This window comes from Camelus ferus, chromosome 2, assembly GCF_009834535.1.
Source record: "Camelus ferus isolate YT-003-E chromosome 2, BCGSAC_Cfer_1.0, whole genome shotgun sequence".
Lineage (NCBI taxonomy): Eukaryota > Metazoa > Chordata > Mammalia > Artiodactyla > Camelidae > Camelus > Camelus ferus.
The window spans coordinates 47,161,832-47,174,703 of NC_045697.1; the positions used below are offsets into that span (position 1 = coordinate 47,161,832).

Consider the following 12,872-nt stretch of genomic DNA (forward strand, 5'->3'; position numbering starts at 1 on the left):
ACTTTACAAATGGGTGAACTCTGGGTATAAAGGATTATATTACACTTGTAAATCAATGAGTATTCCACACTTTAGAAAAAGAAGCGAAGACCAAGCACCTGAGTAAGGAGCTGTTTTACACACTGCAGGTGATTTTCACAACCCTGCTTGTCAAGACTAGAAACAAGAGCAGAGGCTTCACTCATCTGTTTACACTCTATACATTTGGCTTACAATAAGGACTCATTAAACATTTGCTGAGTGAAAAGCTAAAAATCCAGGCAAATGTCAAATAAAGCTACTTCATTACTAGAAGTGTTAGTAATGACTTCCAGATTTAACTAAGAATGCATTACACTGACATAGTAAGAACTTCAAAAAACAAAAAGGTACCAACTTCCCTCTTTTTTCTTAGTGGGGTAGATTACGTTGTACACAAAGGAAACTCTTAAGAATATAAGTCAGGCCAGAATGATCTTCACAAAGTTGAGAATGGCTTAAAATCAGTGACTTTTCCAGACTTTTATTAAAATTAGCAGAGACTTGCCATATACTGTTAATCCAACATAGTTAAGTACAGTGTGCAGACACTGGATACAATTCAAAGCCTTTGAATGGGTTTAGCAATTACCAACTCATTATCTTCCCTGGACTAGACATCAGGTTTTATATTCATTATTTCTAATCCTCATAATTACTATCCCTGTTTTACAGAAAAAGAAACAGACAATAAGTAACTTTCCAAAATATATAAAATCAGTCACTGATGAAGACAGAACTGAACCTGGTTCTCTCCATTTACAATGCCTATGCTCTTTGAGCCAAGGTAGCCATACTTTCTCAGTTTGCAAAGTGCTTAATAGTTCAGTAATTTTTCATGACACCCCTGGCCCTACCTTCCCCCAAATCTAAAAGTCCTGTTTTTTTAGTAGTTAGACCCAACAAATGTATAATAGTAGTTTGTGCTATGTTAGACAAATGTTGCAGGTGTTTCTCTCAAAGATGCAAAATATCCTGCAGTACCCCCTCATCCACTGTAGCTCCCCAGAGCACCACAGGGCACAGTTTGGCAACTGTGACTTTGTATCAAAAATACTAATCACAAACATACTATTAGACCACCTGTCATGAAACAAGCAACAAGTGTGTATACACACACACACACACACACATATTCACAAATGATAAAAATAAGACTATAAATTCATATCCTACTTGAAAAACTACTTACATTTATGTTGGAGACAGGACAATCCTTTTTGGCAAATTTAAATGCAAAATAGGACACTTGAAATATATCAGGCCTACGCTCTGGATCTGGTTCAAGCATGAACCCTGCAAAAATAGATTAAAATGTTAAGAAGTTTCATTGAACACAGAAGCAATTAGGGGCACATTAAAAGAGTAAAATATACACATATATACTTTTTTCCATTCCAAGATCAGCGATGATTCCAGCAAACTTTGTTAACATTTATACAAAATATAAAAATTATTATCTTATATACCAACTTTAAAGAGACAAATCAGTCCTAGAAGAGTTCTGCATTAGAAATATAAATGATAAATATGAATATTCTTCTGAGATATGACACACAAAAAAAGTGAGTTTAGTAAATACTGCGTAATTATTCAAGAAAGTTCCAAAGCCACAGTAGGGGTCCTTATTTTCACTATTACCTAAAATGCTAGTACTTAAGTGCACCTGAATCATTAAGAAAAGACTAAATTGCATGCATTATAATCTATTTAGTAAAATAGTATAAGACTGGCACTATAACCTTCCTAAAACATGCTTTCTTCCCACAGTGATGCTAGCAATACTCATCGCAGTTCCATACTTCGACATGCTATGCACAGCATGTTCAGAAGCACAGGCATAGTTTTATGGTTCTATTACAAACAGATTTCAGATCAACCTTGTTGCTTGAGAGGCCTGACCTTTTTTCTAACCAAAATGACCACTACCATTTGTCTATTTCTTGGATAACTTGTTAATTTACATTTTACAAGAAGGTTGACATTTATACTCCATCTATAACTGAAAAATCCATATTTTGTTAAGATATTCTCCATGATCTAATTCTGCTTCACTGATTAACTCTAAGTTCTTATCATATTCAAATAATTTTAAACCTATTTGCAATGTAAAATTTACAGTATGAATCAGATAATATTCTGAAATTTCCTAATAAAATTACATACAGAGATATCAAGGTATATAAACAGCTAAATTAAAATTATAAACCAAAATGAATTAAATCTGCCTTTCAAACTCAAGTAATATTTGAACAAACACTGTGTAATACATCTCCAACAGCACGATAAATTAATTTGGTTAAGAACATGGTTGTTTGGCAAGTGACACTAAACACAAACTTAAAAATTTACTTTGGAGATTCTGAACTCAGTTTTATTATGTTCTGCATGTCACTTGATTTTATATATTTTAAAAAGCTAACATATATCACTCATAAAATTGACTTATTATTTTATCACCATTGTTAGATGGAAATAACTCAAAACACTGAATTCTAATGTTTATTGGTTTATATTCAACCTCACTCCAGAAAAGATTTGAGAAATCTACAAGATTTGTTTTATCCTCCAGAATCGTATTTTATCTTGATACCAACAAATATTCAATGTGTTAAAAGGAACAACAGTACATGATATAGGCATAAATTTAAACAGGCTTTTAACAACAAACACTTATTCATTTAATTTTCAAAAATCAAACAAATCACAAAAACTTTATCAAAGTCACAAACTTAAAATTCTACTTTTCTAACAATTAAGTTTATTTGGTCTTTAAAATCTAATTTCACCGGTAGCTAATTATAAATATGTATTCCTCCACAGGACTTAAAGTGACATGCAAAACTATAAGATTTTTTAAATATGTGAGAAAATTAAGACCAATGAAAAATAGTGGCTAAGGAAAAATAAAACAAAACAAAAACCTGGGTAACGATGTCAGTAAAGAAATCGCATATGTTTGGTCTTAAAAACGCACGCCAAAAATTGAGCACTCTGCTTTCTTGCCATCAACACAAGTAGGGTGACATGATCCATTACGTTAATCACAGTGTCCTTAATGCAAAGACAAACCAGGTGCTAAGAAAAAGCACTATTCCTGATGCTGAAAGCAGAGTCCATTCTCCTTTGCATCTTTCTAAAGATGGCTCACTCTGAGTGAAAAATATCCTTAAGGAATCACAATCAGTAACACAGGGTCGGGTCTTACACACTCCTTCCATGTGGACCAGTGACATACCACCTACATGCAGCTCAGTAGAAGAAATTCTACAGGAGCAGAGAATACTGCAGGACGAAGATCCACTTCTCTGGCCTGGCTTAATCTAGGAAAAGCTTTTGAAGTGTCTAGACAGGAAGAGAATGATTCTTCAGGTAATGCTATACTTTTTTCCTTTTATAGTAGATGAGAAGCATTGAAGGGAAATGAAAAATTTGAGATTTTATGTTCTCTGATCGACATCTGTAGAGGTAATTCTCTCTCTCAAGTTAAGAATAGCACAACATCCCCTAATGATTAGGTAACCAGGCTGTGGGTAGAATTGATATCATCTTGTAAGGAAACAAAAAGACTTCTAACTACCCTGGCACGTGTTTCCACGTGGGAAGACATTTTCCGGGAGCAGTTTAGTTTGTCTGACTGTACTGACCCCATTTATGTGGCATAAAATCTGCCTAAAAGGTCATGACTAGCATTTATTTTAATAAAGTAGAACAGAAAATATTACAGTGCATTATACCGTAAGTATAAGCAAAGTTTCAAGACATTTGTTTCACATGTGTGTGCGTGTATGTACCAGGTCATCACTAAAATGTATTTTTTATTACGGATCACAGTCAAGTAGTTTTAAAAACCACTGTGCTAGCGACCTCTGTTACTATAGTGCATTCCTCTCCAAGGAAAGACAGTGATTTGTCTAATTTAGACTAGAAAAAAATAAGCACCCACAGGTGTCCATCTCTGCTGCTTTCTTTCAGAACAGTTTATTCTCAGGACATGTGTGTTCTCTGCAGAACCACGTTTTGCAAGTGGCCTGCTTCTGTGGAAGAAGTCTATGGCTTTCCGGCATTGTCTATGACTGGATGTGAGTATATTTGGGAGTTGAATATACATTAACAGGCCCATTTGGCTTCAGATCCAAATTCTGTTTTGCAATCCGCTTTATCAGTACTTATTTTGTCATTTTATCTGATGCGATCCTGTGCCCTATCTCTGCTTTGGTTCTAAATTCAAAATATGAAGAAGCAGTAACCCACAGTAGGACACAGCTACATTTTTATCTCTGAATATTTTACATTTAATATTATCAGCCACTTAAAAGGAAAAGGAAACAATTCAATGAGACATCATTAAAGCACTTAATAATGTAATTTCCCAAACTCTCCAAAAGAATGCATTGCAAAATGTACTCTTAGATTACTGAATCATGTAACCTGGAGTGTAACGGTATCAGTTCCAACCCAGCTAAATACTGAAGCATATCCTCCAATAATGACAACTTCAGTTTTTAAGGAGGTGACCCAAAGCCATTTTCTCTCACAATAATTAAACGTTAAGTTTAGTGTTTTATTAACTCCTACTTCATGACAATAAAACAGTATCACCTACAAAAATACACTCTTAAGTGGAAGAATCAAGGAATATGTGAGTCTAATTCATCCAAAAGTGAATCAAGTGATTTAAGTTTTAAAAAAGGCAGAGAAGCTAGAATACACCCTTGTTTTCTCAACTTAGAAGGATCACGCGAATCATCAAGACCATTCCCACTGACCTTGTTCTACTACAAATATAAAACCGACTTTTAAGAAGTTGGCCACATAGAAACACAAGGGTATTTCTCTGCTCCTCCCAACTGTGTGATTCTTTCTATTGACACAAACGCACTAATACAACCTGAGAACACAAAACAGCCTCAACATTGACGGTTGTATATGATTAAACCACCACAGTATTTCCAACTGATTAAAAACCACTTGTGTCCAAGGCAGCTGAACTAATTACGCTTATTCTGGTTTTGCGACATCCATGCACATTCCAACACAAAGAGCAGCTAAGGCGCAGCTCAGCAGGGGCCATGTTAAACACGGCTTCATCAAGAACTCACACCAAAAATTAAGTGAAGTAGTTCCCATTCAAGTTACATAAAAGGATGGGCCCATGCCTGGGCCTAAGTAAAAGTTAAACCAGCACCTCTAATCTAACGTTTCAACAAAATTATTAGGAAAATACTTTGGACAGAAGTCTCAAAACAACGTTCCTGCTTAAAAACTTTTAAAATTTTTTCCTTCCACAAAGACATCTTTTGTCTCCCACAGACTTCCAGTTACCACAATTATAGTAATTTGCCTGAAAAGAGAATACCCACTCTAATTTTGTAACCATAAATACTTCGAGCATTAACGTGTTATATTTGTCTGTGGACCTATGAAGAGTATTACAGAAAACTTGTATGTTAGGCGTATGTATTCTATAGACCTTATTCCATAAACTATTGAAGTCAAACCAAATTCAACAGCTAATAATAAACACGTTCAATCATAACTAAAAGACTAAGTGGCACTATTAATATGCCAGGATAGTCTATCTGGGATAGTTCTGGTAGCTGTTCCTAGAAGTTATTGATCACAGCCCTCTCTCTACACCTCCCCAAGTGGTAACCCCAAGAGCCAAGGACTGAAAACCTCCAGGGAAACCCTATCTTAAACTCTGATTTCTTTTCAAAACTACATTAAAATGTCCGAGATTTAAAAATACATATATATAGGATATAGTGGATGAGGGCGTAAATGAAACAAGATGGGCCACGAGCTGATAATAACTGAAGCTGGGCAGCAGGTACATGATAATCCACTGCACTTTTCTGCTTGTATTTCTAAATATTTTTTAACTTCCATAATAAATTTTCAGTGAATACAAACAAGCAAACAAGTTCCCGGTTTCCCAAAGAAAACAGGTATTAAAGTAAATTTATTTACTATCATAAAGACAAGAAAAACAAGTATTGGTAGGATACGGAAAAAAGGGAATCCATGTGCACTACTGGTGGGAATGAAAATTGGCGCAGCCACTATGGAAAACATATAACCCATCAAGTCTACTTCTGAGTATGTATCTGAAGGAAATAAAAGCACAAACTCAGAAAGATATCTATACCCTCATGTTCACTGAAGCATTATTTATAGTAGCCAAGACATGGAAGCAACCTAAGTGTCCATCAATGGATGAATGGATAAATAAAATGTGAAAAATACATACACACACAGTGACAGACAGACAGACAGACAGACAGACAGACACACACACACACACACACACACACACACACACACGAATATTATTCAGCCATTAAAAGAGAAGGAAATCTTCCTATTTTTACACCATGAATGAACATGAGGACAGTATACTAAGTGAAATAAGTCAGACAGAGAAGGACAAATACCAACTGATCTACTTAAAAAAACAAAACATACAGATACAGAGAACAGACTGGTGGTTGTGAGAGGTAGGAGGTGTTGGATGGGCAAAACAGGTGTAGGTGCTCGAAAGGTAACAAACTTCCAGTTATAAAATAAGTAAGTCCCAGGGATGTAATGTACAGCATGATGACTACAGCTAATCATACTGTATTGTATATTGTATATTTCAAAGTTGCTAAGACAGTAGATCTTAAGAGTTCTCATCACAAGGGAAAACAATGTGTAACTATGTGAGGTGATAGATGTTTACTAGACCTACTGTGGTGATTATTTCACAATATTACATCAAATCATTTCACTGCACACCTGAAACTATGTAATGTTATACGTCAATTATATTTCAATTAAATACGTAAATATTTAAACCTAATAGAAGAGCTGCTAAGATCTAGGACATAGAACCATAAAGCAACAGTAAGTCAGCAGACCCAAAGCAAAAAGACAAAACAAAACAAAGTCTTCTCCGTTGTTCAGTATGAATCACTATTTAGAGGTGAGAAAAATAATCTTAGTAGTTACACTTAACAGTATGCTCTGGAATATATGATAACTTCTGGCAAATCTTTGATATACACCATTAACCTGCAAATTCAAGTTTGGCTTCAAGGTATCCAAAGAAATCTCTGCAGGGAAAGTACATCCTAATGAGTATCTGACAGTAGATGCCCTGACCTTCACCCAGAAAATCAGAAATCAGGCTAGCTCAGGAAGAAGAAGAAAGACATCAGTAGTGGTGGTAGTTACTGCAGAAGTAATGATGGCAGCATTAAAGGCCGTCTCTCACCAAGTACTTAGACACGCTAAGAAGCTTTTTTCATAATTCATTTTATTTTCACAATAACCCTAAGAGGGAGGTAATTTTAATATGCTCATTTTAGAAATAAAACTGAAGTAAATGGAGCTGCCCAACATTCTGTACCAACTAAGGGACAAGGGAGATGCAAGTCCAGGCCCTTTGGCACCAGAGGCCTGATTCTTAATCTCCACAATGTACTTCCTTAACCACCATGACAGAAGCTAAAAGCAAGGTGAAGCAGCCAGCCTTCTGTTCACTCATCATAACTCTTTGGTATTCCTGTTAGTTATGCTTCTCATTCTCCTCTGAACGTTCTCCAGTTCAACTCTTAGGCCCATAAATGTAAAGTGCTTCTCTCCTCACTGTCCACCACCATCCACCTCCATTACTTACTTGTCTATTGAAAAAGTTAACAGAAGCTAATAAGAAAAATTCTAAATAATTGCTACTTTTAAGAAGAAAAGTCTGCAGAAAATTAATAAACTGAACATTATGGACAGTAGGTAATAATACCCTTGACCAAACTGGTGATAATCAAAACTGCATTCAAATACTTATATAACCACAAACCATGTAGTTTTAACAAAGGTTAAGCAAAGCTATTTCATTCTCCAAAATCTTGAGTCACATAAAATAGATGCAAGCAGCATTAGAGAAACTATTAAGACTAAAAAGATATGTCTTTTTAATGCTTTATCTCATATATAAATGTGGGAGCAACTACACTGCATGAATAGATAACTGCCAATAAAAAGTTTCACTTTCAAAAACTATGCACACAGGTATGCAACCTCTGGTTTTCTGAAGGTAGGATTTATTTGAAAGCAATGTAAATCACCAATTACTTTATTACAAAAGTGGATACAGAAACCTAAATTAAATGGTGGGAAACAGGCAAGGTCACATGTGAAAAATGCAAAGAATAAAACTGCAAAGAATCTAAATGTTTCCTAAAAAATATTACATTACAGATAAGTATGTTCTGGTTTTCAAAAATCTCTATATTGTTAAGTTTTTACTACTCAAGATAATATCTAAAAAGTAAAATCCACAAAGGCCCTATGACAGGAGATAAAATACCAACATTTACTTGAAGGCTTTTATTTTATTCAACCTTGTTTTTCCATTTCTGCTTAGCTCTCAGAGGTAAGTTCAAAGACATTAACACACGGTTGAATTTATACTAACATTGATAAAAACTAAAATCTGTACATTTATCAACAAGTAAAGCAAGCATGCGATGCCCTGTAAAGCATCAGTGAACTAGAGCCCAGTTAGATCCTGAAGTTATCAGCAGTTGTTTAGCTTTCCCACCTTCCCATTATATACAAACACATACCCACACACACACATACAGAGAAGGGGGAAAGAAAAACCTAACACAAGAACAAAAGATCTTATTACTATAAGCAAATTAAATCACGAGTCAGGGTATATTTACTGCCCAGTCTCTCATACAATACTGTCCAATGAGAATACTAAGTTTCTAAGACACTGCAAGATCCTCAATAAAAATCATCAGCCTAACTGTGATTAAAATGTTATACTTAACAGCATAATAGTGTCACAGTTACAATGATTTACAACAAAGGGCTTCAATAAATATCCACATGGATAACCTTCTAAACTTCAATTAGCCAGAACACTCAACAGCCAAAGTAAATCCCTCAATCCACTTTTTGAGCATTCCCCTTGATCAGAGTTCTTTCATGCTTTTGATGTCCTAGATTCTGGACAATGAAGGAAGAAAGCAGCTGGATAAGAGCAGCTTATGGGTCTGATGTTTATGCAAATATATTCTAAAGGTAGGTTTGCTCTTTAAAAAAAAATTCACATTCTGCAAAATGGCAGGCTAAAAGTAACAGGGCTCATGGGGAAAAGAGAGTTGGGACAAACCAATGAAAAACCATACAGCTCTGTCACTAGCACACTGACAAGAACAGTCATTGGCACCTGGGAAGGTAACTTGGACTCCCCAGGCAGGTAGCTTAATTTGGCTGAAAGCTGCCACAAGGGCATAAAAACACATCAAAACAAGGTTAGGAGGCTCTCAATCAATAAAGATAAAGGTACAACTCTGAGACAACGGAGATGACATTCAGGGGGCCATCCACTAGTAGAGAGCCACACAAATACTGACAGGTAGCACTCTCTGGGAAGAAAATCCCCAGGTACAAGCACCATATTCAATGTCCTCCAATTACAGTTGAACGTCTTCGTGCTGGCAGTGCAGCAGCCAAGCTCGGGGCTATTTCCTTTCCCTGCAAGTTATACCATCATCTTCCCCACTCCATTACTCTGCTTCCCCTTGCCTAGGAAAAACATTTCACATGAGGCAGTGTAATTTTTGTGTTCAACTGACATAACTCTCTAATTTCCAACAGGATGAGCAAATCCACATTACAGATGTAAAAAGACTGTGCTTTAAGTAAATTTGCAAAGTGAGGCTAGATATCCTTTTATGCTCCATCTTCTTTTGACTATTTTTCTTTTGGAGTGTTTGCCCTTTTCTTTTTGAGCTTCATAAACTACAAAAGATAGCCATTTGTCAAGTGTGTAACAAATTTTTTTTCCCATTTATCATTTGACTCTATGCTAGGGTTCATGGTTTGAAGGGACTTTCAATGGTTTAAATTTATATATTAATGGATTCATCTTTTTTTTTCTAGCTCCTGAGATTAAAAGCCTAGTTTATATATTACCTATTCCAGTGTTATAAGTGAATTTATATCTATTTTCTTCAAGTATATTTACATTTTATTTTTCACATTTAAGTCTCTGATTTATCTGAAATTTTAGTATAATGTTCAAGGTAGAGATTCAGCCTTATTTTTTTGTCTACACATAGATAATAAACTTTTGCATTTCCATCTGTTTTCCCCACTAAATTGAATTGTCATCTTTATCATACAAAACCTCAAATATATTTCGACTGACCTTCTTTTCTACTGCATTGATCTCTGTGGCTGGAGGCTATGACAGAGGATGTTTAAAATGGAGAAAACATAGCAATGCTAGAAACACTTTAATTAAAACAGTACTGAGCAGTGCTATTTAAATATTGCAGCTTGCTAACATAGTTTAATATCTAATGGTCCTCCCCCTCCCCCAAATCATCTTTTTCAGAAATTTTACCATGAGCATATATAAAAAATTAAATTATAATATCTATCAAAAGGAAAGGAAAAACTCTCAAAGGAGTTTGGAAGGAATACTGAAGTATTCTTTTGGAATCAAAGGCCCACAGGATTATTCTTTCTGATACTACACTTAGGGGGCTTTCCAATTTTATAATCAATACAGAATAAATATTGAAAAGGGTGGCAATATAAACTTCAATCTAAGATTGTCAATACTTTGATCTGAAGAAGCAATAGATCTGTATATTTAAACTTCAAAAGTACAAAGACTGAATAATTAAATGTTATGGTGTAAGTTTTTCCAGAAATTCCAGTTTCACTAATTATATAATATCTATGTTCTATAAAAGCTTATCTAGAGTTTAAAAATGCCCATGTACTAATCAGTAATTAGGCAGCTCTCATTTCTATAAAAGCCTTATAAATATCTTTTTAAATGTATTTCTTCACTATAGTTTCACAAAATTATAACATAAAATTAAAAGACTAGGTTTAATATGTGTGTATATTATATGTATGTATGTATATGTGTAACTGAATCACTTGGCTGTACACCTGAAACATTGTGAATCAACTACACTTCAATAAAAAATTAAATCTTTTAAAAAAGAAAAGGAATGGAAACAGCAAGCCGTTAAGTACAGTATCTTACAATTTTTTCATAAATTTTCCAAGTACTTACTTATTAAGCAATGTATGTTATGGGAGTAACGAGAATTGTCTGGGATGGTGAAGCTGCCATCACAGATGGCAACCTGACTCTCACCAAAAGGAAGAGTGAAGAAACAAAGTTTATACAGTAAACATCCTAGTGCCTGTAAAACAAAGAAGCATGAATATCATCAGAGCTCAAGTATCAACTTAACCACAAGACCCAAAAATAAGCCACAATCAAAAACTTAATATATTATTTAAAAAAACAAAAGCCTTATGTTTCTTTTCAATCCTTTCAACTTAAGTTGAAACAAATTAATGTGCTTAATTTTTTAAAAGACACTTAACTGTATCATTCCCATATTTTTCTATCACATCTGTAGCTAGTTGGCTGAATTAAGGTTATCATCGAACTCTAGATCATGAATGGTATAATTAAAACTAAAAGTGGTTGGTTCCTTCTGGGGAAAAAATTACACTTTCATTTCTTCCACAAGGAAAATATATATTTAGTACATAACTAGCTTATAATAACCAATAAAGTAAGCACAAGGTTCCTCCTAGAAGCATCTTTTTTTTTTAACATTTTTTATTGATTTATAATCATTTTACAATGTTAGAAGCATCTTTTTAAAACTTCACTATAAAGCATGTCTTAAATTCCTGAAATTCCAAATATGAGTTAGCCAGCACAGTTATATTTATCAGACAACCATCAATACATTTTCACTGATCATTCGTAAGTACATGTCATTATTTCATAGTATAAAAATAGTTTTATATTTCTGTGTATAATCCTATAATTTTTATTCTACATTATACTAATCATATTTGTACCTGGGTAATCTATATAAAATTCAAAAGGGGAGGGCTCTGTCTGCTTCACTTGCATGGATTCATAAACATCACAGCACCAGCAAATCTACTTGCTGACAATGAAGACAAAACACCCTAAAACACAACTTGCATCTGGAAAAGTAGCATAGGAAATATTTAGCTAAGCTGCTAATAGCTCAAACCTGAGAAGCAGTAATAAAAAGTGATTTTTGCTCAAGAAATCATATTGTCACAAGAAGTCACCTACAAGCCTTAAGAGTATAAAGAGCATTTCTAATTCTAAACAGATGGTATAAAATTATCCAATAGTTACTACACAATTACATCAGCAATACTGAAATTTGGGCAATCTAAAATTTAGAAAATCAGCATTCTTCTGTTGGATTTTCTCCACACATCAACTTAGCAAACCTAATTAACAAATACACTAGCTTTATAACTACTATGAAGATTACAATAGGCAGAAACACCTTTGTGAGTTTAACAATATTAATTTATAAAACATTATCTTCAATATTATAACAGACTTCCAATGAAAAAAGTTTAAAGACTCTAGAAATTTCAATGTATTAGTTCAAAATCATTACTTAGTTATTTACTATATAACTAACAAAACTGTAAAGATTCTGAATAGAAATAACCAATTCAATGTGGCTTAAAAATTTTTGATGCTTTTTTATATAAGAAAGATATTTTCAGCATTTGTGCAGCAAATTGAGCATAAGGCTTCCTTAACAGCACTAAAAACTGTATTATTAATGGTGTAATATCTGCATTAAATTACACCTTTCTTCTGCGCACATGACAGTTAGGAAAAAGAGGTCTGCATTTTAGCCGGTTTTATCTTGTCAATCAAACCTTTAGTAATGTGTCTTTTGTTAGAGTAAATGTTGTGGGAGTTCCCAGACAACAATTTTAGATAGCAATGCCAGTATACTTAAAAAACATAAATC

The 12,872-nt window shown here is 34.1% G+C and overlaps 1 protein-coding gene across 2 annotated transcripts in view; it reads right to left on the minus strand.

Annotated features, from left to right (window-relative positions):
* The window catches only part of BMP2K (BMP2 inducible kinase), a 116,283-nt gene that overhangs the window by 38,274 nt on the left and 65,137 nt on the right, over positions 1–12,872 (minus strand). For both annotated transcript variants that reach the window (XM_032457212.1, XM_032457206.1), the window contains exons 7-8: positions 11,111–11,243; positions 1,211–1,314 (exon numbers count right to left, since the gene is read on the minus strand). In XM_032457212.1, coding sequence (XP_032313103.1) covers positions 1,211–1,314; positions 11,111–11,243 — 237 coding nt within the window. The remainder of the gene's footprint in view (positions 1–1,210; positions 1,315–11,110; positions 11,244–12,872) is intronic.